This window comes from Aythya fuligula, chromosome 6 (genome assembly GCF_009819795.1).
Source record: "Aythya fuligula isolate bAytFul2 chromosome 6, bAytFul2.pri, whole genome shotgun sequence".
NCBI classification, from domain to species: domain Eukaryota; kingdom Metazoa; phylum Chordata; class Aves; order Anseriformes; family Anatidae; genus Aythya; species Aythya fuligula.
In genome coordinates, this window is record NC_045564.1 from 16,862,441 (window position 1) to 16,887,705 (window position 25,265).

The following is a 25,265-nucleotide window of genomic DNA, read 5'->3' on the forward strand; positions in this document are numbered from 1 at the left end:
TGAAGCAAACTGGGTAAAAACAAAATGCCTAATCTCTCTGTGTGATAGAATTTGATTAAGGTTTATTGGCTTTTTACTACAATTTCCAATTTGACAGGCCCTACTAAAGCTAAAATTGAATTTCATATACAAAGCTTATGTGGTTATGCTTGTTATTAGCATTGTCTTCCCTAGAGATATTTGGATTTTGTTTAACTGAAAAATAAACAAGTTAAATGCCGAATTGCCTGGCTAAGACAGTTATATGATGTGGTCTTTTCCTTTCATTATAAAGATTGTGAGTTTTGGGATACATGTTTAGGAGTTTGTGGTTACTTTACTTTAAATCTAATACTATGGACTTATAATGTTTTTGTTCAATGTTCTGCTTTTTTCATATAAAGGTCTGTGTCCTGGCCAATTTATGGCCAGACTTATCCAATAAACAAGTTTGTAGGAATGCATTTATAGATTGTTAGAAATATGTGTGGTGCCTGCACTTTTCTCAGCAATAATGTAGTGCTTTATTTTTACTGTTAATTTTTAGTTATATTACAACAAAAAAGGAAAATAATTAGCATAGATCAGAAGTTACTTTCCTAAGCATATTGGAAAAAAACAGAAGATGCATAGGTCAAGATTAAAAAAATGCCTAATGAGTATGGATGGACTCCTCCACTCGTGGATGTGAAGCTGAAAACATTCCAGAGAGACTTGATTTCCAAAGGTTAGACACTCGGTACTTTCTGAAAATGAGATCTCTACTCTCAGGCAGTATCTACCTGAACCCACAAAACCTTTCTGAATTTTTTTTTTTTTTTTTTTTTTGTAAATCATAGAGTAAGAAAGGCAAATAGGAAAGGTCATGATCTGTAAAAAACATTTATCATATTGGTATAATTCAGCAAATTACTTTACAGGACAGGAGTCAGATAGTTGCACTATGGAAGTTTCCAGGACTCAATTTAGTAGACACGAGGCATCCAAGTGTAGAACAGAGACATCACCAAGCTGTTTACATCTTAAATATAGAAAACAAACAAAAGATGGGTGGGCAATCAATAACACAGTATTATTTTTTGCCAAGTATTTTTTTTATATATATATTCTCGGTGCACTGTGTTGATAGATCTGTTAAAATGAAGAGAGGTTGTGATGTTTTAAGGAATAAATTCCTAAGAGAGAGGGCTAGTGAGAGGAGAATAAGTAAGTTTCCAGTGTATGTTAAGATGTTTGAGATTAGCATCTGTCTATCTGGAAGTGAAGATAATTAAATGAATATATAAAACAAGCCTATCCATCATAGAGAACTAAAGTCACTGACAAGCATAAAAAGGATTATAATGTTTTTTTGTGCTTTTCTGGCATGAAATAACCGATCTACTACTGATAAATGTATATTAATAAAATAACTCGGACCAAACAGAAATACATATTTTGCCCTAACACAAAACTAGACTTCACTACATACTATTTTCTATTTCCTCATAGCCTTCTTTATTCTCAGTAGGACTCAAATTGATGTGCTGCTTGTGCTGGAAAATGAGTCAGTTCCTTTTCTAATACATTTGATTCTGGTTTATTTTGCTTAAGGAATGTAAGCTTTATTTCATATTTTTCTCTTCCCCAACTTCCCATCTGCATTCTACCTTTGAGTTTTTACAACAGTATCATTGCCCTTACTTTTCACTTTCCTGTCCATTGGTTGCTTATATGTTGGTTTATGATTGGAACATGAAGTGTACCCCAAAAATGTGCAATAGAAACCAAACTCAGTGCTCCAAAATGCATGTTTTGAAAACTCAAGACATATTAATTTAAGCACTTTTGGGTCATCAAAACAGGCTTGAAATGACCTTGAATCCTATCATTTGGAGTCACTGGACTGATTACAGTAGGATTTTATTTTTTCATTCTTTACATGTATTTAAAGAAATAGATTTATTTTAAGAAAGACAATGTTTTTGAGATCCTTTTAATATAATTCATTCAAGCTTTGTTTCAGACATTTACTAGTACGATATACTAAGATAAAATCATGTTGATCACTGTGAGTTTTGCATGTGAAGGCACTATAAACTCAGGTCTTTTGATATTTAAGACTTAGAGCTGTAATAATTTTGGTAAAGGATATTCAGTAGCTGAGATATGTTCTGAAATTCTGAATGTTTTCAAATTTCACATTCTTTGAAAAGTTATTTAAAATTGTGCATGTGAAAAGACCAACAGAGGTTATACCATTAAACAGGAACACAAAGCAATTGTTCTTCGTCCTTCAACTTGCAAGATATATATCTGCTTTCAAGGGGAGCTCTAATATTTGTCATCTTTAACTGAATGAAATCACAGATAGTTTTACATGTGGATTTTATTATATGAATTGGTTTATAAGCCTGCTATTTAACATGATTATACGAATTACGAACTGTGATTTTATTTCTTTTATAATCTTTGTAGAGCTTGCCATTACTTTTACATGTCTATGTCTGGCATTATACACCTTTGAAACTGTGCCAAAAATATTTATTGTCCTATTTCTGGCATTCTGGGATACACGGTTCCGTTTGGTTTCCAACCAGAACAAAGCCTATTAGCAGATCCAGTTCTCAGTACTTTGCTGAAAACAATTTTATATGCAAATTTAATACTTCATTAAAGTAAGTTATTGTAACAATCAGTAGTATGTATGAAATGCATTTAATATAGGTAATGTTCTATCTACCATTTTGAACAGTTATCAAAAGCAAAATATATGTACTAATTAGAACTTTCCTTCTCATTGCCTGTCTCCTCCAGCTTGACTAATCAGCAAGCACTAAAATGCAATCAGGTTGAATAGAAATGGCACACTGTTCCTGCACTTGTCTGTGCTCTGTACGTACACACAGTGCCCTGGGAGGAAGGATCACTGTGCAAAGAACAGCACATTCTCATTTGTACCCTGAATCATATTCATTTGGTTCCAAATTCCATTATTCTTAATCAAGTAAAAATCATCTTAAGGTCAACAGGAGTTTCATTCAAATTACTTCATAATTTGGCCCTCATTTTGTTGGGTTTGTTCCCACTTTGCCCAGTAGGCATAGCCATATTGAAAAGGCTATTGGAGAGCATTCTTTATTTTATTTAGCTTCAAGGAAATAGATGTTAATAAAATTTAAGGATGTACTTATGTGTTTATTATAGAGGAGGAATCCTGTTGAATCAGAACCCTAATTTATTTAAAGAGTAAACTGCTTCAGGAAGCAAAAATAATATAGCTGACTTAGGTATTAGTACAGCTCAAATACCTTCAGTGAGAATAATCAGGCTTTCACTTAGAGACTAGGGAAAATTGATTTAGTATGTTTTTTTACAGAACATTGAGTTATTGTTTATACAGTCATTTTTCTAACTATAAACATATATTACTCATTATAACCATTAAAGAGTCAGATGCTTGAAGTCATGCCCATCAGGGAAGGGTATGAACTTTATATGTGCATAATAACTGCTTCTAAAACTTCATACAAGATTTGAAGCACAACTTATCTCAAATGTAGGCAAAACCACCTTTCTGCTTCTCATGTGACAATTTCACACTAGGCTTCTTCTGTTTGTTGATGAGATCTGAATGACAGAATTACCATGTATATTTCAATGTTTTATGAATAATCATTTTCCTGAATAATTGTGCTGCAAAAATAATCCAATTTTAACCTATTCCCAAACATACTGTCAGAGATTTATAGTAATCAAATGAAGATGACAGTTGATAGCGTTTCAAGAACAGAAAAATTCATACTTGAGGGTACCAACCAAGAAGTTTAAGACACAAATAGTTTTTTTTTTATTTATTTCAAGCTTTTAAATGTTTCATTTTTTTCCACAGAAAAATAAACAGCAAAATAATATTAATAATAGCAATAGTAATAATTGCAACAATAATAGTAAGTAATGAGTAATAACAATTATAGTAATAGTAATAATAGAATTATTAGTAATAATTATTACAAATTGAAAGAAAAGGTCACAACAAGAATAACTTATGGAATGGAATTGCTGATCTTAGCTTTTTAGATGACTGTATAGAATCATAGAATCATTTAGGTTGGAAAAGACTTTCAAGATCATCAGTTCTAACCATACAACTGTTCAAAGATTTTTAAGTAAGCTATTCACTTGAAATATGTATTTGGACTTGATGGATCATGAATTTCTTTTTCAAGTAATAATTATCAGGAAGAGTCAGATGCAAAGAATTTCATGAAAGTGCTGGAGCATTGAAACACTCTGCATGATAAAATACTAAAAAACTCAGGGAATAAGAGGCAAACATAAGAATACTGACATCTGACACTACAAATATTACAGCTGGATGAGAATGTCAAACTAAGCATACACTATCACTTTAAAAAAAATAAAAAAAAATCACATCTATGACATATTCCTCAGTGCCAGTCCTTCAGAGCACATTTTTAAAGCACATCATGACAAAATATGGCACTGAACTCACCCTACCTTGGGAGCACCACCTTTTCTGTATACTCTGAAATGAGTAAAATCTCACAAATTAAGCACAATTTATTTGGTTAATTCATTTTAAGCCTTTCTAGTGGCTTTCAATTTATATCTGTCTCATGGCTTCAAACCTCAACACTTTCTAGCTTACCCATTCCTTCTAAGGGGGTTCTGCCAGTCCTTTGTAGCCTGAAAAAAAATCTCTAGATCTCTTTCCAGTTCCAGTTCTAATGGAAACTTGCAACAAAACAAGAAAAGAAAATAGTTTGGAGTCCTCTCAATCAGTTCTCAGTTTAGAGTAAAGTATAGGTTTAACTACAGGAGTTATTTCTATATGTGTTTTCCTGAGTTTCTAAAAAATAAAATATTCCTATGTAATTATATCAAACATATTTTTAAATTCTTTGTTTGTTTAACAAAGCTGGATTAAAAAAGACACTCACAAATTCATGTTAATTACTATGTATTTGTCATTTATGAAATAGCAGGATGCACTCTTTCAGCTCAAGATGCAGAAGAAGCAGAGTCCAGGCCTCAAGAAATGTGACCGACATGGGCACGATTGAGTTTTTTCTTCTGCCAACACAGCCGGCTGGGGCATGTTCAGCTGGGGATGGCATATGAGGAAGCTGCAGCAACCCAGTGCTGACAGCAAGTCCATTTGATCAGCCTCGGTTGGGTAGCTTTGCAGGTGGAAAGCAGAGCCGCAGCGAGGAGTGCCTGGACAGTGTCCCTAACAGCTTGGGCTTGCTTTAATCTCTGAGGTGCCTACCATGCACGAGGAAGTGGCCTGAAGCAACACTGTGCTCTTGAGGAAGCCCCTGTGGTGTACAGCGATGAGCACAGCACCAGCTACCTGAAGCAGAGGAACTGCGGCACAGTACTCCTCCAGCCTTGCTTGGAGCAATGCAGCATGCAATGGCACGTAATTCTCAAACTGTTCTGTCATCAGCTAACAGTGCTGTGAAAATACTAGTGAGATGGCAGCACGTGCAGACTGTAGTCAGTGGTGCTAAGGGGAGTGGAGTTAGTGATCTTAAAGCTAGCAGGATTTGCTACCATGACATCTCCAATTGCAATGTAGACAATTGTTCTGTTTCAACATTTAAATTTTCCCAGCATCTAAATGAGTTAAACTACACGGCCTCACTAGCCAGAAAAATCTGAAAGGGTCTCCTATAGAGAATGCTGAATGTACTTGGGAAGCCTAATTAAAAACCCCAAGTAAACACAAATAAGCAATGTTGAGCTTTTTTTTAATCCAAATAGTATTTTCTGAAGGACTTGTACAATCATATATATATATTTAGAAAATTTATCAGGCTAGACTGCGTATATTGCTAAAATATAAATGTTAAAAATGTTACCATGGGAAAACACTTCCCAAAGGAAAAAAAGAGTCTCAGAGTACAAGAGCAAAACATTTCAAAAGAAGTTTACTACTGATTGTTCGGTGTTCTGGATAGGGAGAGACTAAAAGTACTATCTATGATGCTGGGGAAAATTCTGGAGATGTCCTCTGCTGTTAGAGTCATTATGTACAATCACATTAAACACCAATCCTACTGATAATGAAGGATTCTGAAAGGAAAAGATTTAGAGTTTTAACTACTCTGTAGGGGGCAGTTTTGAACCAGATTAATGAAAATTTTACCCTGACTTATCTGAAATTATGGTTCTATATTCAGTTTTATTATGCTCACCAGCTACATGGGCATAATTTCTTCTTTTAGGTAGATCTAGGCTAGTTATGCTTTAGGGTAGCTGCATAGTATCACATAACTTCACATAGCTGAGAGACTCTTCAGTCTGAAAAGTTCAATAATGGTTGCTAACAATACCTTTTTAAACCTACCAATTAAATAGATTCATAATTGTATAGCAGTGATTAGAACTTCATGGAGGAGGACTGCAATTCTGGGAAAAAAAAAAAAAAAAAAAAGGAGAGAGGTTTCTTGGAGATGTTAGTATTGGTTGTAGCATTTCAAAACACACAAACAAACAAACAAAAAACAACAACAACCAAACCTTGAAACTTTAAACATGGTACTAGTATTATCTAAGTTTATTTTAAGTTGATACTGTGGTAGAATATGGAAAAGGTATTAGTATGCATAAGGATGTTAGCTTAAAGATTTAAATTAGCTTCTGTCCAGGAGCACACCACATTGAAATATGAAAACCAGGAGTGGATTATACATGTAGCTGTATTTCATCTGAAATCCAAAAGAAAGACATCCTGGCAACACGGGGACAGTCATTGCTACAAGGATTTAAGCAGATATAGTTCTGGATAACAAGCTGAAGTGAAGGAAAGGCTCAGTCACCAAGTCTTTTTCCACTTGGAAAGGAAGGAGCTTACAGATCTAGAGCTTACAGTTGTGACTTCTGCAGCTGGTAGCAGAGAATCTCTAGTACAGTCAACGTCTCTGCACTCAGTGTCATTACTTGGCTTTGAATGCACTTACTTAAGTCCATTCTAGAGTGTCACTCACAGCTAAAGCTGCTAGTTAGTTGATATTATAACCAGCTAATAATGTAGAGTAGTTGGATTCACTCTGAACACTGCAAGAAACTAAAACAGTTTCCCAATGTCAATTTCCCAATATCAATGTCAATTTCCCAATGTCAAAACTGAAAATGAATGCCTGACAGATGACCAGACTCAGTAGCTCCACTACTTAAAGCTTGAAACTGACTGTGCTGTCTGAAATGTAGCTGGGATATCCTGTTTGTCTTTCCCAGGCCTAAAAGCTTTCCTTAGTCTTTTTGGGTATAATTCCTCTCTCCCCTCCGCCCCCCGCCCCGCAATATTTACAATTGTTATACTGGGTCTCGCTGGGATGGAATTAGTTTTTGTCATAACAGCCCTATGTTGCTGTGTTTTGGATTTTGTGACTAAAGCAGCATTGATAACGCACCAATGTTTTGACTACTGCTGAACAGCACCTGCTCGGCATCAAGGCTTTCCCCACTCTGCCCCCTCAGTGAGTAGGCTGGGGCAGAGAAGAAGTTAGAGGCAACAGAATTGGAGCAGCTGACCTGAACTGGCCAAAACATTGCTCTATACTGCATAACGTCATGCTTGGCAATAAAACTGGGGTAGCAGAAGAAGGTTGGGAGGCTTTGTCTTCCAGGGTAGACATTGCTCAGAGACTGGCTGTACATCGGCCTACTTGTGGGAAGTGGTGAGAGATTTCCTCGTATTCCTTTTATTTCATTCCTTCACTTACAAAGCAACTGGACCCCTGAGCTTTCTTACTTTCGCTCTTCCTATTCTCTCCCCCATCCCTCTGTGGGAAAGTGACCAAGAGGCTGTGTATGTGCCTATCTACCAGCCAAGGTCAACTCATGAAAATATGGAAAAAAGTCATGGGCTGTGTCAAGATATATTGTTTCCTACAGTGAATTCAACAATTTAGGGGTTAGTTGAAGGTATGCAGCTTCTGCGTATGAATTTTCACTTCAGGGCACCCTGAAGGCGGTATTGCCTCTCACATCTCTACTACTCCCACTAGTCATAAAACTTGTGCACAGGGGACCTAAGAAGTTGTGAATGCAAACGGAGCCGGTACTCTCTGCTCCTCAGTCTTCTGTACGGTGACTGACAGTGATGGAGGCGTTGGCCAGGAAAGGGGACCACAGGGTAAGACTGCTGGAAGGGCGGCTAGGGACAGGCTGGTTCTTCACTGCGAGGCAGAAAAGCGGAACATCAGCCCGCTCCACACAACCTCCCGCACTATTGTTGCCGCACCGTGAACCGAAGAAGCACAACGCCGCAGGCCACCACCGCCGCCCCCTGCCCGCCGCCCGCTGCCGACCAACGGCCGCCGCCCGCCAACGGCCGCCGGGCCGCGCGCCCCTCCCCGGGCCCAGCGCGCCGCGCGGCGCTGGTTGGCTGCCGGGGCCGCGCGGGGCCTGATGGGAGCGCCGCCGGCCCGGGCCCTGCCCTCCTCCTTCGGCGGGCGGCGGCGGGGCGGGATGCGCGGCCCGGCCCGCGCCAGGTACGTGCCGGGGAAGGGGGGCGGCGCGGCGCGGCCGAGGAGGAGGCGGCTGGCCCCGCCGGGGGGCGGCCGGCTGGCCGGCCGGTGCTTCCCGGGGCCCGGCCCCCACCCTCGGCCGTTGACAGCCGGCGGCCCCCGGGAGCGGGGCGGCTCCGCGGGCTGCGAAGGGGGCGGTGGGGTGCGGGGTGCGGCGCTTCTCCCTCCCGCACCGCACCGCACCGCGCCGGGCCCAGCCCGGGCTCTGAGCAGCGCCCGGCCCTTCCTCGGTGCACCCTGCGGAGGCGGGTGGCCCCCCGAAGGTGGGGGGGGCTGGCCGGGGCCCTGCTGGGCGGGGGCAGGGGGAAGGCAGCTGCAAGGCCCCAGAGCCCCGCGTCGCGGTGTGGCCGAGAGGTGCTGAGGCAGGAGAGCTGCGGGCAGCAGGTGATGCTCTTGGGTTTGGCCTGCGTGCTCGCCTGCCCGAGCCGCTCGGGGCTGGGGGAGCTGCTGGGGTCACTGAATTGTGGGAGACGGACAACTTGGGGTGGAAACCTCGTGAACGCGAGTGGAGACTCGGTTTGGAGGTAGCCCTCCCACTCTTGGGTGTGAAGGTGAACACCTGATGAAACTTGTGCATAAAATAAAGCTACTAGGCTTACAGGCTACATCGCTTAAAGAGTGCGCCTCCCGCCCTTCAGGGGTAACGCGTCTGTAGCAAAAGCTTCTAGCGCTTTTTCTTTCAATGTGACTTGATTTGATGTTATTCAGTCTTGAATTTCAACATTCTAACTCTTAAAAACTATTGTGGAGATTTTAATTTTTGAAAAGCTTTTAATTTTGGAACATTGTTGAACCTAGATGGAAGAAATTTGCAAGTGACAGAGATGTCCTGCATGCTTGTAGGCCTTTTCTAAGGGGAGCCTTTAGGGTACTTGATGTTGTTTGGACCCTATATTAACTCTAAAACTGGCTGAAGCTCACGCTGTTAGTGAAGGAAAGCAGTCTGCCTGACTACATGACTTGATAAAGGTTAATGAGATCAATCTATTTTCTCCATCTGGATGAATAGGTTGGTGGATGACTTCTGTATTCATGCATGATCCATCCCTCTTTTGAAAGATAAACACTTTCAATTTCAGTACCCTTTATATGGTACTTCTACTTTTGCTTTTTACTAATTAAGTCCCATATTTTTGGGGTGGAGAAGATGCTATTGTGAAATCTAGATTATTTTTTTCTGAGACTCTGATAATGAGAATTGATTACAGTGTTTTCTTAGGCTTCTACATTATTCTTCTACCACTTGTTGATTTGAAGTTTAGGGTTCAGCTATCTTATTTGTGCATTACATCAAAGATAACATGTATGGAATTAAATCCAATCACAGCTGTGCTTAGTGAGGGGGGAGGAAGAGTTTTGTGCTGGAGAGATGTGCTCTTCCAGAGGAAAAAGTGCTGTGCAGTAACTTTTTGATGGCTAGAGCATGGGAAGGAAGTATGCTTGTGGAAGAGAGGCTCTTACCATAAAAAGTAGGATATCAATAGTGGATATGTGGAGTGACAGATAAGGAGGAATGAGGGAAGTTTGAAGCAATTGAGGACAATTTGTGTTGTGGTCATGTCAAAAAAAAAAAAAAAAGTGGAGGAAGGGATGGAAGAATGAAAACATCTGAACTACCTCATAGTTACCGTAGAAAATCCTTTATCTCATAGTAAAGGATTCAGTGACTAAACCGTAAATGTGAATTTAGTGGCCCTAATCTGTTAATACCTCTTTGGGGAGGGGTTTTGGTAGGATTACTGATTTACAGGGTGGTTTGCATAAAGCCTGTCAGCATCGTGGTTCATGTAAAATTACGTGTGTGGTGACACTTGTCAGGCCTGTTTCCCTTCCAGGTACTTGCTGGTTGTCTTGAAAAGCGTATGTGCAGATACCATGTGAATGTGTTACTGGGAAGGGTCAGTGTTGCTAATGGCTTATGAATAACCTTTACTCAAAGATCCTCTAACACTTTTATTGCAAAGGTTCTTTAACTGTGGCATGGAGGATATAGGCCATGTGAGCATCTATCTCCGTGTCTCTTTCTGTGCATCTAAATAAATAACTGCTACCCATGCTCCTAATAGCAGTGGCAATGTTACTGAAGCAGACTAGATTTGGGAATGGTGTGCTAGATTTGCAGACTTCTTAATTGGCTAGGTGACATAGCTTTCATATTGTTTTGGAAGAATGATGATATTTATCTCAGTGTAGACATACTTGTGAAGAAGGCGTAGGCTCAGATCAACTGTGATGCTTTTGTAAAAATGTGTGTATCTGCAAAATGAGAATTACGTAAAATTGTCAGCGTTAGAGAACAGCAGTATTGAATGTTGAAAAGTGAAAACATTGCTGGTGTTTTACCGTGGTTAGTTGTTGTAGTGGTAATTGTTTAGAGAATATACTCGAGACCAAGGGGTAATTGTGCTTTTTCTGTAGCTCACCCCTCTGTGCTAGCAACAGCACAGAGGGGTGAGCTGTTGCAATTTAGCAACAGCAGAGCTAATGTGTCCATCTGTTCTAGCTTCATTTTGGCAGCATTTCAAATATGGATTTGCTTATCTTCAAGGATTGGTTTTCAAGACTGGAACCCAGAGCTATAGGCCCCATGAAGGCCTTGGCTTTCCTACAAGGTGAAGAGGTTACCGTAATACAGTAGAGTTAGCAAGCAATGTGTATCCTATATTATATTAATTTGTTCTGGCAGCTTCAGACAACTTGGGAACACCTTTGGATTGAGATAAGGTTTCTTTATCTTTCAATTCGCGGCCAAAGGTAACTTAACAAACACACTAATAATCACTAATTTATTTCTGCCTAACTGGGCAGTGCTTTTTGTTTTGTTTTATTCTACTGTTTCATTGCAGAGTTAACATTGCTTGAACACCAGTTGGGATTGAGCATTAGTTTCCTGTTAGGGTTGCTATGAACCAGTAACTTTTTCATTCAGTGGATAAAATCTTAAATGATTGCAAAGAACTTGTGCCATCCTGAGGTTCAAAGTCCATTTATTCCAACTACTTACTGATGGAAAGCTGCAACACTTATTTCAGGAACCTGGACGCAGCTTATTAAACTAGGGCTGTCCATGGGTTCCAGATTTGTGTGGAGTGAACTACTTTTGCACACCTGGAATTGCTTTTAGGGCCATTTGATATGCTGGTGACTGCACTGTACGTTGTGTGCAGGGAACGCTTGCTGATGCTCTGCTTCCCAAGAGCATGTGAAATCTCAGTAGTCCTCTGTGAAACTAATGATTTAACTTAAAAATGATCATACAAAGGGAGAATAGCAATGGTGTTCAGTAAGTTCTTGTTGATGAGAGCTTGAAAAGGAAGTAGATTTATGGAAGAAGAACTACTCTCATGAGTAGTAGGATGTTAATGAAGGGTGTCAGCTGAAGAGGGATGTTGAGAGTTGTGCTTATGAGCAGCTGAGGAATTGGAAATCAATTTATTCTTAATTCTGTTTAGTAATAAGTTTTAAAAATTGTTTTTTGTCAGAGGATTTCGTCTTCTTTTTTTTTTTTTTTCTTTTTTTGGTGGGTTATTTTGTTCTTCTGTTTTTGAGGACTCCTTTCTGTTTAAATACTTCCATAAAATGTTTGTCCACATCAAGGCTGATAGACGTACAAGAGACCTACGAAACAAAGAATAGATTTTATAATAACATGTGGGCAGAGATAACTAGGCAATGATTTTATGCACTGTTTTGATTTCTTTAGATGTTGGAATAAATAATGACTTTTGTAGTGTGCTGTTAGATTGGTCTTATGTGCCTAATGCTTTACTTCTAGCTGTGAATTCTTGTAGAAGATAGCTTTAACACTTGTCCACAATAGAAGATGGGTGGATTAATTTCAAGATGGAGGGTAAGTACAATCTTTTAACAATGTAATAATCTTTAGTTTAGCTGTACATCATCCATTGATGTATCACTTAAAAGTCCAATAGCAAAATAGATGTGCAGAAATACAACAATCAAAATCCCCAACCTGTATACCTGCATGACTGTGCATTATTTCCTTTGAGCTACCAGACCTGATGCTAGTTTAAGTTACAGAATTGTGTTTTTAACTGTAAGTCTAAATGGTTTTGTGGTACTTCATCGCAGTAGGTACAGCAGTACTTGTGATTTTGAAGATTGGTGGCTGTTCTCAGTCAAAATGGATAGATTCAGAATATCATTGTCTGTTTTAAGAAATATTTTGGCAGCTACTCATACTTACACAGGTCTTTCCTTACTGTTTTTTTTTTTTTCAATTGGCTTATATGTTACTGAATGGTATACTGAGTTTGAGAAAGTCATGAGGCTTTTGACTCCGCTGTCAGGTGTGAGTTGTTGAGTCTAGGTCTGCAGTTTTTTTTTTTTTTTTTTTAGTCTCCCATATGAGACTCCTTTAAAGGTGAGAGTGTAGGTAAAATGTCAGTTTTGCATAACAGGGGAAAAAAAGGTTTCCACTTCTACAGTGATGTAACATCAGCTGTAGTCTTCAGATTTGTGGTCTGAAGGTTGGGTTAAAATAATTAGTAGCTTCATACTTCTCAGCAAGTTGGGGAAGATTCTTAGAGTGTGTTCCAGGTTATTCCTAAGGGGAATTTTACTGGAGATGAGTCCTTATTTACAGCTGCTTATAATTCATTTAGAGCTTGTCTTTGTGCAGAATGAGTATTAGTAAAAAGCTTAAAAGTTATTAGATTAAGGCTTTCTGTCTATATTATCTTCACTTTACCTCCTCCTTCCTCTCATCAATTTTCTCCTTGTTCTGTTTTCCACCTGCACATCCGTAATTACTGTACACACATTGTAGGTTTTCAACTTGTGTGGTGTAGGATTGGATCCTTCAGCCAATAGTAATGACAACTGTACAACAGTGATGCATTAGTGTCCTCTGTCACTGGTAAAGTAGGAGAAATTTCTACTTTACATAAAATAGTTAGAATATTAATCTGTTATGAGTGTCTTTTTGTTGAGAAACTGTTTACCTATGCTAATTCTCAAAATACTGTTTCAATCAGATTAACATCTTTGTTCTTTCCCTTGTAAGCAGGCGAAGCCTTCTACTGTAGAAGTATTAGAAAAAATTGATAAGGTATGTATTTGTTTCTTGGTGATTTGATTTTTTTTAGAAATATGCATACTTTTTGCTGGCAATGCTTTTCTTTATCTTCAGATAAGATAGTGTCATGGAATTTTAAATAATTTTGATTATTCCAGTTGGATGTAATAGACTGAACTTCAGATGGAGTGCTACCTTTATTTTTACTCTTAGTATTAATCATTTAAAAACCAGCAAACGCTGTATAGTAGATAGTGAGAAACTGTAGTTTAAGTGCTTACTTAAAGAGCCTGAAATGGGAGTGGACGTGTCATTATTATATGATTTATGTTATTACATAATTTAATTATAATTAATGGTTAAACTCCCATGTTATAGGAAATGTCACTAAAGGAAAGTTCCCTTCATCAGATTCATTAGAATAGCTTCAATGTACGGCTTAAAGTGTAGCAATTGTAACTATAGTGGTAGTAAGTAAGGTTGGGGACAGAGTAACTGCTAGGTCAGTTTGTTAATCAACTCTTATTTTTAGTCAGAATTTGAGACAGATGTCTGCACTTCACAGGGATATTAACTGTTCTGAAATATGCTGTTGATACTTTTCATTTTATTAAGTGTAAGTACTCCTATCATCACTTGAAATGAAATCAAAATGGTAACACAGACTGTTGATTGATCATGTATTAATATGGTAAAACCATCATTCAGATGTTTAGGATTTCACTCTAAATGTGAGAAAATACTGAAATGAATACATATGTGAAGTGAGTGATGTTTCAGCAGTTCCCACTGTTTGCAGAAAAGTGTTAAATGCATTGGAAATCACACAGGTGCCTGTTGAAAGTTTTAGGATGCAAAGTATGCCAGTTAAGTTCTTATGTGTCATAAAGACAGTCATTCATAAGATATTAACGTTTTTCTCTTGTCCCAAATATACTAAATCATTAAAATAAGAAAAAGGGATAATTTGTGATAATTCTCCCCAGTAGTGATATGTTACTTCTAATAAGTATATGTGCAAGTATATGGGCAAGTGGCCCATATAACAACTGTAGTACCGTGACGCATTTATGTTGTGAAAGTTATCTCTGGGTAGGCATTGTCATTTATCAAAAAGCCGCTTGACTTTTCTAATCAAGTATCAAGTTGATATGGCTAATTTTAGCAAACGCTTAAAGGCAACCTAATAAAGAACACAGACTAATTTCATTAATAAGGTTGAACCCTATTTATTTACAGGAAATACAAACATTAGAAGAATTCCGAGAAAAAAATCAGAGGCTACAGAAATTATGTGTTGGAAGGCTACTCTTCTACTCTTCGGTTCTTTATCTTATCACCTTTTTCATTGTATATTTTTGTTGTCTTCCTGATGAATGGACAGCAAGGTTTATTATGACACTTCCGTTTTTTTGCATTTCCATTGATGTAAGTAAATATGCTTTTTTTTTTTTTCCTAACTGCTGTCTCCTTGATAAAAGGAGATGGAAAATATGTCTCAGCAGGGGTTTGGGTTTGTTTTTGACAATCCTTGAGTTGTCATAACTTGCAAATTTTTTTCTTCTAAAATAAATCGAAGTAGTTAGGCAGACACTTTCTTTGAGGGAAACGTCTCTCTTGGGTCTACATTTAGTGTAGAACTGAGTCTTACCATCAAAAGATGTTAGCATCTGAAGTTACTTAGCTTATCAAAATTATACTAGGGCTAGAGATAGAGCTGTACCTGAAAAGCTGCAAGTTAGTGTTGTATAAACAGAAGGGCATTATCTTAAGTTTTATTTCTACTACCATTTTGGAAAAGTAACACTACTGTATGGAAGTAACAAGAGGTATGTTGCCTGTACGTGAAATGCAGCACATAAAATCGGGCAAAATATACAAGAGTGAACGGAGAAACTTACTTTTAGATGTTAGGTGAATGTTAATGCAGAAAGGTCATCAGCCTAAATATGCTGTGGATCAATTTTAGCTAAATAGCTGTTGTTCTGTAAGATCAAGGATCTGTTTTATTTAAACAGAAAATATCCTAATGTCTTTGGATTTGAATAAGGGAGAAAATTGCTTTTTTTTTTTTTTTTTCCCCTAGACCTGATGTTCATTCTCATGTGTACCATGTTTTCTAAATGAATTTCTTTTCTTAAGAATAAAAATTTGAGTTCCCACCTCACCAAACATTTTCTTCCCTACCTCCCACCTCGATCCAGCCATCAGTGAAGAGAAGCAGTCTGTCTACTGAGCAGCTTTCCAACCAATAACTTCAACAATGTATTTAGCAATTTGCTAGATGAATGTGGTAAATACTGTCTGTATTTGTACAGTATCTTTGTATGAAAACCTGACTTGTCAGTGCCCTAGCTCTAGACTTGAAGGGTAGTCAAACATATATTGAAGGCTTTGCAAGTTTGATTAGATCAGTTTGTGGGTCACACAGTGTAACATGTTACAGAAAGCATCTTAAAGTATCCTTTATATTCTGTTATGCATAATGTAGTAATACATTGGTGTTATAGAATCGTGTGGAGAAGATGCATGGACAGTAATATCTTGTCTGGAAAGAAGGAATCTGGAAATTAAAGCACAAATTAATCTTTGACAGTAATATGAATTGTTTTTGTTCTTAAATGCAACGATTTGGAAATATTTGTTAGCCTGCAAGGCTTGCTCATGCTAACAGGGAAGGCATGTAGAAAAGGAAGCTTCCCTTTTAAGCGTTTTAGGACGTGTCTAGAAATGAAAAACTTATTACTGAACGTGGTGGCTTTTAATGCTATGGTGTGAACTTTAATGTCGGATTTTCTCTACTTTTTCTTCCCAATTTTTGCTTCACTTTTTTAATGATGGGTTCCTATAAAGCTCTGAATTAGATACTAGCTTACTGACATCTAGAACTAGACTTGCTTTCTTGTGACTGTTTATCTGATTTTTCTATTAAGCTATTCTTCAGCCTTTTTTTCAGGTATGAATGGCAAGCAACTGCCAGGTTGTCTTTGCTCTTGGTCAAGAGGTGACTTCATGCTGAATGTCTGGTGCCACCCAGTAATTACTCTAGAGATTTTTTTCCAGCCCTAATCAGACTGGAATATGCCTGCCTTTTCCAGCTTGTAGTCAGTCACCAACTTATTTCTGCCTTGGGTCATTCCCTCAGTGTCTCAGCATGTTACTAGTATAGAGTTAAGTTCTAGGAATATATAACATCACTAATTTCAATATCCATTGAAATGTCTGTAAAGTTGAGGAAATACTGTAGCATTTTAGAAGGGTGTTCTTGAAATACGATCTAATTCAAATAAACTATTTAATCTTGTCCTAATTCTCAGGTAAACGTGTTTAATATTAAACTTACAAATTTTGTCTCAAACAGCCTGCTATTCAACTTGCACTTCAAAGTTCTAAACAAAGTCTTTTGTTTCATAAAATCTTGCCATATGTATGTGCTTAGAATATGGATTCATTTCTGTATTAAGCACAGATGACACAAAGAAATCATGCCTGTATACCATAATCTTGTTACTTTATGGAAAGATGCATCTTGCATTGTTGAAGTGGACAAAGCTATCCATCTGTATTCTTAAAATGGTTATTACAATGCACCTTTGAAAGTGGAGTAGAGTTAAACTCTGTGTGTTTCTGTCACCTTGTATAGGTTACTTTTACATTCTAGTAGTGTTGTTCAACTTAGTTCAGGTTTTGTTGTTAATACTTAAAAGCATTTTAAACTGATTAGCCATTATATAAATTAAAAATATGTTCTTATGAATTAGTCAAAACTATTTAAAATTTTGTATCACTTAGCTTAGTTTCTTTTACTAGCTGTTACTCAGAGAACCTTTTTAGCCTTTAGGATTTTTATACTGTTTTATATAGTACTTGCCACAAGGAAGGTTTTGAATAAGATCCTTGGAAGGGCTTGAAGTATGAGATTTGCTTCTTAGATTAGGCTGTGTGACTTGCCAGAGAAAGCTTCTACTTCATAATCATAAACATTTCTAAGTTTAAAAAAAAAAAAAAAAAAAGCCTAAGGATTGTAGGGAGACTTTTCAAATGTAGAATGGATGTAGATAAGTAACTTTTTCTTAAGCATAAGCAAACTGCTACATAGATAGAGCTAAATCAGCTGAAACTGTATGGAAAGTGACTAAATTATTTGTAAAATCATCGGGAGTCAGGTCAGTTAACTTTAGGAAAGTATTTGTACAAAAGCTATATCTCAAGACTTTCATCACTGTTGAGTTGTTCCTACATGCCTGCTGTGTCCTAAATTCTAGGCTTTAGCTTCTAAGCTTGTTCTTTTGGATAACTTGCATTATAAATCTATCAAATAAGAAGCAGGGACTCAGTAATTTTCAGCTAACAACACATACCTTGAGTTTTAAAAAGTTCTCACTGAGCATTTCAGCAAGCAGTGATGTTACTGCTGCTGCTTCCTTAGTATTTATACTTATAGTTATATTTGATCGAATATTATGACAGTTGGATTTTATTTGGGTCGACGTTCTTGTTTTGTTGACAAGCTACCAATTTCATTTGTAATTTTCTGCTTAAAGATTTATTCTGTTTGAAGATTTATTCTTTGTATTTGCAGAGTTAAATCATATGTGGTAACTCTTCTATGTGAACCGTCTTGCCTGGTAAATGATTTCAGAAATGATTAATATTTTAATTAATGCTATTCTTCTTTCTCTTTTAAAGAATCTGGTTTATAAGAACACTGCTCATTTTTTTCTTCTCCAAAAGGACAGAAAGGAATAGTAAGTACATTTTCCTGTCTCTTTTTAGAACGTGGAGCTAGTTGGGAATGATGCTTACTATGAAAATGTAAATACTTTGAATAATTCTACTTCCAGGAAAAGAATAGCCTCTTGATGGATGCTGAAACGAGTAGCATTTAGCTAAAGAGTTGTGTGGTAGAAACAACAGTTTTAATTAACGTGAAGGAAACTGCTTAATCTCCCACTTTGCTTATGAAATTATGGAAACTTTCTTCCCTCTTTGGATTCTTCAAAGTGTAATGGGACAAAATAGAGTGGAGTGAGAGGAAGGAAATATAAGTGATAGGAGTGGTTTATTTAATACTTGCATTTTGCAAGTATTTTAGCAATTCTCTTCTATGTAAAGGCTATGTATTAGAATAGATAAAAAGCATGTGTTTAATTTAAGATGACGTTTTCCTCCCCAAATTCTCCAAAGTATGCTCATTTTATTATAAGTGGAAAAGGAATAAGCATGTTTTTTGTACAGTTTCGGGAACTAAGGGAAATGTTATGTCATGTGTTTAAAAAATAAAAATTAATGGAGTTGTTGAAGTGTGTGTAATTGCTCAAGTACATGCTGATTTATTCTAATGTGAAATTTAAAAACTGCATCTGTGGCACTTGTTTGTGGTAGAGTTCATTTGAGATTTTCTTTGAAAGCAGTCCAGCCTGTAACAATATCTCATGGTGATGTGAGCAATAATACAGGAAAAACCTCAGTGTTTTATGACATGTAGAGCAACAACATCGATTTAATTTGTGACAGCTTATGAGTTAAACATCACTTTTGGAATTTCTTAAATTTAGTGTTTACGCTTGATATGCAAGCATAGGACATACATTTTTATGTACAAATAAAATTGTCCATATATTTTGTGGCACTGAATGATTCATTTCTAAGGATGAGTATATATTTGTATTTCATGGCCACATAAGAAAACTAGTATGTTTTTTCTAGTTTGCTTAAAGGTCTTTATTGTTATTTTTAGCATACAAGCAAGTCTACTGCCTTTGTTGGGCATGTGTAGAAAGGGTTTTAGTACATGTTAGAACATGCCAAAGGGAATTATTTCTGCGCTGTTCCAGAGATTGAGCATAAGTGAAGTGTTTTACCTCAAAGTTACAAGTCCTGTATTTGGAAAAGAAATAAAATACTACTGTAACTCTTGCACTGTGTAAAGCAAGAGAAAACACTTTGGAGAGCAAACTGGCAACTAAGTAGCTCAAATCTAGTCTTTTATTCTGGATTAAGTTAAAATAATGTGTCAAGTCATTAGAGATAGTAATTTAATACCGTAAAGGTCTACACTGGATAACTGGATACACCAGTTCTGGGAATCATGATCGGAAGGAATAAAATACGTAGTGAAACTCTGGGACAGGGGATGTACAAACTGAAATTCCCTAGTCTCTAAGGCTGGTCAGGCAGGCAGCTGTAAAGGAAGGTTTAGGCTGATCTGTCCCTAAGTATGGGAAAAATAAATGAGGTGTCTTGCGGGTGTTGACTTCTCTAGTATGAATCTTTTTAGTAGATTTAAGATGAGATGCATTGGTTTCTTGAGAGTGCTTTGCAATAACTATCATTTGGCCACCTTTGATAGAACAGGTGTTTCATGAGATGCTCACTGAAAGCAGGATGTAAAGAAACAAATGCCCTCACTATAAACTTACTGTGTTGCTTTGTGGGAGGCTATAGTTGAGGTGTTCTAGGCAGTTCTGTACTAAATACAGCTTGTGTTTAACAAATTATTAATAACCAACCTTACAGTACTATTTGGCTGCATGATACCATACTACATTAAAGTACAAGGTGTGACAATGGGCTACCTGAGAGGCTGTGTTCTAATGTAAATACCAAATTTGGTGGAGGGAGGTGCCTTAGTTTATTAGTTTAAAGATGCATAGTTTCTGGAATTGTGTATCTTTTGTGGTCTAGCCCAGTACTATCTAGGTCTTGTTCCATGTCCTATTCCTTTTACTAATAAGGTATTGTTTTAGTTACCCTTTTGTAGCATAAACTTTCAAATATTGTATGTGCCCCATTTTAGTATCTTCTAGATTTCATAGAATGGCCTGTTGTATCAGGATAGGTTCTGACATTATGGAAAAGTTCAGCTTATGTATTCTTATAAATTATTTCCTGAAATAACTTAAAAAAAAAAAAAAAAAGTTTAATACACCTAATAAATATACAGAAATAGTTTTATGTGTATGCATATGTATGTATTTAACTTGGTGTATTTTTGGTCTTCTTTCTTGTCTTACGCTTTTTTGGAAAACTGAAAAATGGGTAGCCTACTAGTAAACTACTAGGTCTAGCAGCACTAAGGAGGAAGAAAACCTGTAGACAGGTTTGTGTGTATGAAGGAGGCAGTAGAAGACTGATTTTATCAGAATATCTACTATATTAGTCAGTGGTTTATTGCGGTAAATTTTCCATGGGTGCCAAGCTGTAAGCATTGACTTAAAGGAGAGTCCCACATGCATTTGATTTTTTTCTTTCTCTCTCCCTTTTAAGGGAGGTGCCGTACCTACTACTTGTAGAAAAGGCTCTTACAGTGAGAGATTCTTAGATTCTTAGAGAGATACCTAGTAGCCTACAAAACTGTTTTTTTGCTGTAGTTTGAAAAATTTGAAAGGGTAAAATAGATCCAGATTTGAAGCTTAGAATCCATTTGGCATTTGAAAATAGCATGTGTAAGATGCTTACATGAAGTGTTGAAGCTGGTAAATCTGTATCCAGATAAATTAATACTTAGAGCTCAAGCTTTTTTTTTTTTGTAGTTTGACTCTTGAGATTAAGTGTATTTGGTCCATTTTTGTAGCACTTTTAATGTAGGTCAAAGCAGGGCACTAGCTAGAATTGGTTCCCTTAATGAGGAAATGGTACATAAAACTTTTTAATAGTTGTAACTGTAAAATGATAAGTGGGTTAAAATTTATGAGCAGTTTCAGTGTTTAAGATCATTCATTTTCATATAAAACTTCATTTGTTTTTCCACAAAGTTTACTGATGTAGATTTGATTGTGGTGGGTATGTAATTTTTCTTGATCTCAGAGGGCAAAGTCAATGTTCAGTGTGCTGCAATTATCTCTTCTTTATGTTTGAAAGCTAATGTATACAATGTTCTTCTTTTAGATGATGCGCTGGAAGATTTAAAATCTCAGAAGAAAAAAATAGTAAGTAAAACTTCAAGGAAACCTAGTTAACAGTTCACTAAAATATTCCTGCATCTCTGCAGGTTCAACTTGATTGTAATATATCAATGTAAAGTGGAGGGAGAGAGGAAAGGGGGGAAAACTGCTACTGTTACTCTGTTTTCAGGTATTTTCTAGTACTGCAAAAGATTTTCCTGACCTTCTTGTGGTCAAAATCACAAAGGGCTGTTTGCGTATGAGAATAAATTATATCATTATGATTTAACTTAAAACTACTGTTTTACTGTTGGTAGATCTGTTAAGTGATTCTGTTTAGTCAGAAAATGTGTTATTTCAACTACTTCTTGTTGATTATCTTTTACTTTAGGATTATGAAGTGTAATATGTACCGATTCAAAAACAGTCTTAGTATTTTTAATAGTTACTCTATCATTTAATTATTGTAAATAGCAAAAAGGACTTCTGGATTCACTTTTTGATCAAGTAACAGATTGTTTATCCAATATGCTTCAGCATTTATTTTTCATCCTCCTCCATCTTATTTTTGTACTATATTTCTTCCATTACATTCTTTCTTCTTGAAAATGTATCTTGTCTTGGATCAGTTCGATTGGTTGTCTTGAGGTCATCTATTTTGTGAGCTGTGTGGATGAGCTGACAGTATGAAACTGGTATGTGCCAGGTCTGCATCAAGTGGATTGACACATGATCTCAAGACAAATTTTGTATAGAAAAGATTCTAAGTCTTGGATAACTTGCACAGTTTATATAACACTAAAATCTATTTCATCTCTAGCTGTTCACTCCATAAAGAACTTCTTTATTTCCCTACTGCCTCTCAGGAAGAACTTAAAAAACAAAAACAAACAAAAAAAAAACACACACACACACAAGAAAACCCCATTGACAAGAAGTCCTTGCCCTCAAAGATATCCTTCTAAAGTTGCATTATATGGCTTTATTGTTAATGAATATCTCAGTGTTCACCTTATTCCTTCTGGATTGTTTGCTGTGGTAGCCAAATGAACTGAATTTATGACAGAACTACCAAAAGTCTTTTTGGTAAGAGTCTGATATTATATGGCTTTCACAAAGCAAATAGACTTCACAGGTGTTCTACTCTGGTGTTTTTTCTTGGCACTTTGTAAGTATAGATTTAAAAATGGTAACCTGTAACCTAATTATGTCATTGTCCTTTGGTAAAGAGGATTTGCTAATATTTATATCTACTAATCTTTATTTTAAGGAATCTATTAAATGGAAGTGTCCTTTGGCTGGAGAGGTGATAAAAAGGGATTGGAGAGGCTTACATTTTCTAAGAATGAAATAAATGAATGACAACTATGTTTTAACCTTATTTTATGAAAATAGATTAACTGAAAATAGTTTCTTTCCCATTTGTGCAGTTATTGAGTTGCTTTGGAGGAAAACTTTCAGAACAGAAAAAGTACAACAGAATAAAACAGTTCTTGGAGTCTTTAGAGTAAATTCTCTATTTTAGTTATATAAGTGTTTTATCTTAGTATTCTAGAACTAGTCACGCTGAATATTTGTGTGTTGGTTTTGTGTGTGCATTTTTTTTTTAGAGAATAAGGAGGAGGTAGATTAATCAGAGAAGCTGGTCTGCAAAGGATTTTTTTACTCTAAAAACTCATGCTGTTGAAACGTGATGTAAATTTGTATTTCAGATATGCAAAAGTCAAAATAATATCAGAAAAAGTAATAAAGTCAAACCAACAACAGACAGCAGTTAAAAGTTAAATAGTTGCTTTGTGAACAAAAATGCATTGTGAACAATGTAGAAGTTGTAGTGTAACTATGGGGTGTTTAAACCTGAAAATATAAATTGCTATTGGTTTATATGCATGTCAAGCTATAATCATTAAAGACAAACATCTTAGAACTAGTGAAACAGTTCTGAGAGGTCCAATAACCTTTAACTCAGCTATTTTTCAATCTGAAGGGAATAAAAAATCATGATTATCTCCTGAGCTTGTGGGTGTCTGGTTCTTAGCAAGGAACCAGAAGCAGATGACTTTCTGCAACCTCTTGTGGTTTTGGTATTTTTGACTCAGTTGATTTCTTGGGAGTTTCATCATAATTTAAAGGTATTTAAGCATTAAAATTAGATCATTATACGTGAACCCTGGTGTGCTGAAATGAGGTGAATATGGATGCAGGTAATGAGACTGGATGTGATTTGTATATTAGATAAAACACTTTAAAATTGCATTATATAATAATTTGCTTTTGATAATATTCAGATTTAGTTTTGTGTTAATTCCTATAGTCCCATCTGTAGCAATACCTACCTTTTATTTAAAAATGAACAAAAAGTTTCAAGCAGAATAATCAGAAGTGGGAGGGATTGGATTTTTTTTTTTCCCTGTTGGATTCCAACTAGCTACTAAACTTGCAAATAGAAATAGTTACTGAGATACCTATAATTGTAATCCCCAAAGTATGCAGAATAGGTAAAAATGTATTTCCTGATGATTTGTATTGCAGATTGTTGTCTAGGCATTGTCAGCCAGCCACCACAGCTATGTTTTTTCACTTCATTGAAGTGCAGCTACCTAATTGGTGTAGAAATTTTTAAAGGGAATTGGACTTACTGAAAAGTGTAACAGTACTTGTGTTTTACAGGCACGTGGCCCATCTTTTCCATAGTGACACTATTTAAATGCTGAAGGGTACCAACAACACAGTAAGCTCCTCACCTACTAGGTATAAAGCCCTGGTGGTTGTGCAACATGAGCTGCACGTAACCTTCAGTTCTGCTCAAAAGAGTAAAAGTTCAGTCTTTGGTAGCATAATCACATTAGTATTAATGTGGGTGAAATATCTGACAAACACATACAGGTATTTCAACTTAAAATGCTCAGTAATATTGGCTGTTTTGTACTTTGACTCAGTCTATGTAATATTTTTCTTGCACAAGGCTGAGTCTCAACAATTCTGTTTTCTTAGTGGTCTAAAAGTTGAGTGTCCCTTTGTGGAATGAGAAGGGGGAGGATTGAATGCATTAGCTGTAATTAAGGTACTACTTCAAGATGCAACTTCTGCCCTCCTTGATCATAAGGGATACTCTGGTTGTGTTTGTAATACTGTAGGTGTCACTTTGGCCTTACTTCTCCAACAGTTAATGAGGCTGTCAGCCCTTTAGCCTGAATGTGTATAGATGAGCAAGTTCAGAGGGTTAAGCATATTAAAAGCAAGGGCACAGGACATGTATTAAGCTGCTACAAGTGGGAATTAGCAGAGACTTTACCTGCAATAGTAGTCTTAAAGATGGGATAATTCTTAGCTGAGGACAGATAGCATAATAATTACTGAGTATTGTGTAAACCCAGTCTTGTCTGCCCAGTATTATGTTAGAGTACTGCAATAGGAAGCTCAAAATATGATTAAAAATTTTGACTGACTTATCAAGTGGGATACTTCTTGTACACGTTAGTGTCACTTAAAAATTATTTTTATTTTAAGGAAGCTTTTGTGTGTGCTTGCATAACTTTTATGTGGAACTGAAATGAATTCTGTAGCATTGTGTGAACATAAAGAAATAACATCTCCACAGTGAAGCTTGACGTACTAAGTAATTAAATTTAAGAACTTGCATGTTAGTATGGTGGCTAGGTAGGTTGCACTGTGCCAATACTTCAAATTTCCAGTTGCTAAATCACATTTGCAAGACACTTAAAATATGTTACTCATATTACTTTTCAATATAGGCAACTGATGTAGCTTCTGCAGGAATTCTTTTGGTTGCCAGTTGGAAAGGAGGCCATCCATGCAACT

General features: G+C 36.7%; 1 protein-coding gene across 1 annotated transcript in view; it reads left to right on the forward strand.

Moving 5' to 3' along the window:
* The first annotated feature begins 8,408 nt into the window (after positions 1 to 8,408).
* The window catches only part of LNPK (lunapark, ER junction formation factor), a 39,054-nt gene continuing 22,197 nt past the window's right edge, over positions 8,409 to 25,265 (forward strand). The window contains 7 exon segments of the mRNA XM_032189718.1: positions 8,409 to 8,483; positions 12,295 to 12,369; positions 13,546 to 13,590; positions 14,797 to 14,964; positions 14,966 to 14,985; positions 18,247 to 18,305; positions 21,448 to 21,488. Of these exon segments, the coding sequence (XP_032045609.1) occupies positions 12,343 to 12,369; positions 13,546 to 13,590; positions 14,797 to 14,964; positions 14,966 to 14,985; positions 18,247 to 18,305; positions 21,448 to 21,488 (360 nt within the window). The 5' untranslated portion in view covers positions 8,409 to 8,483; positions 12,295 to 12,342.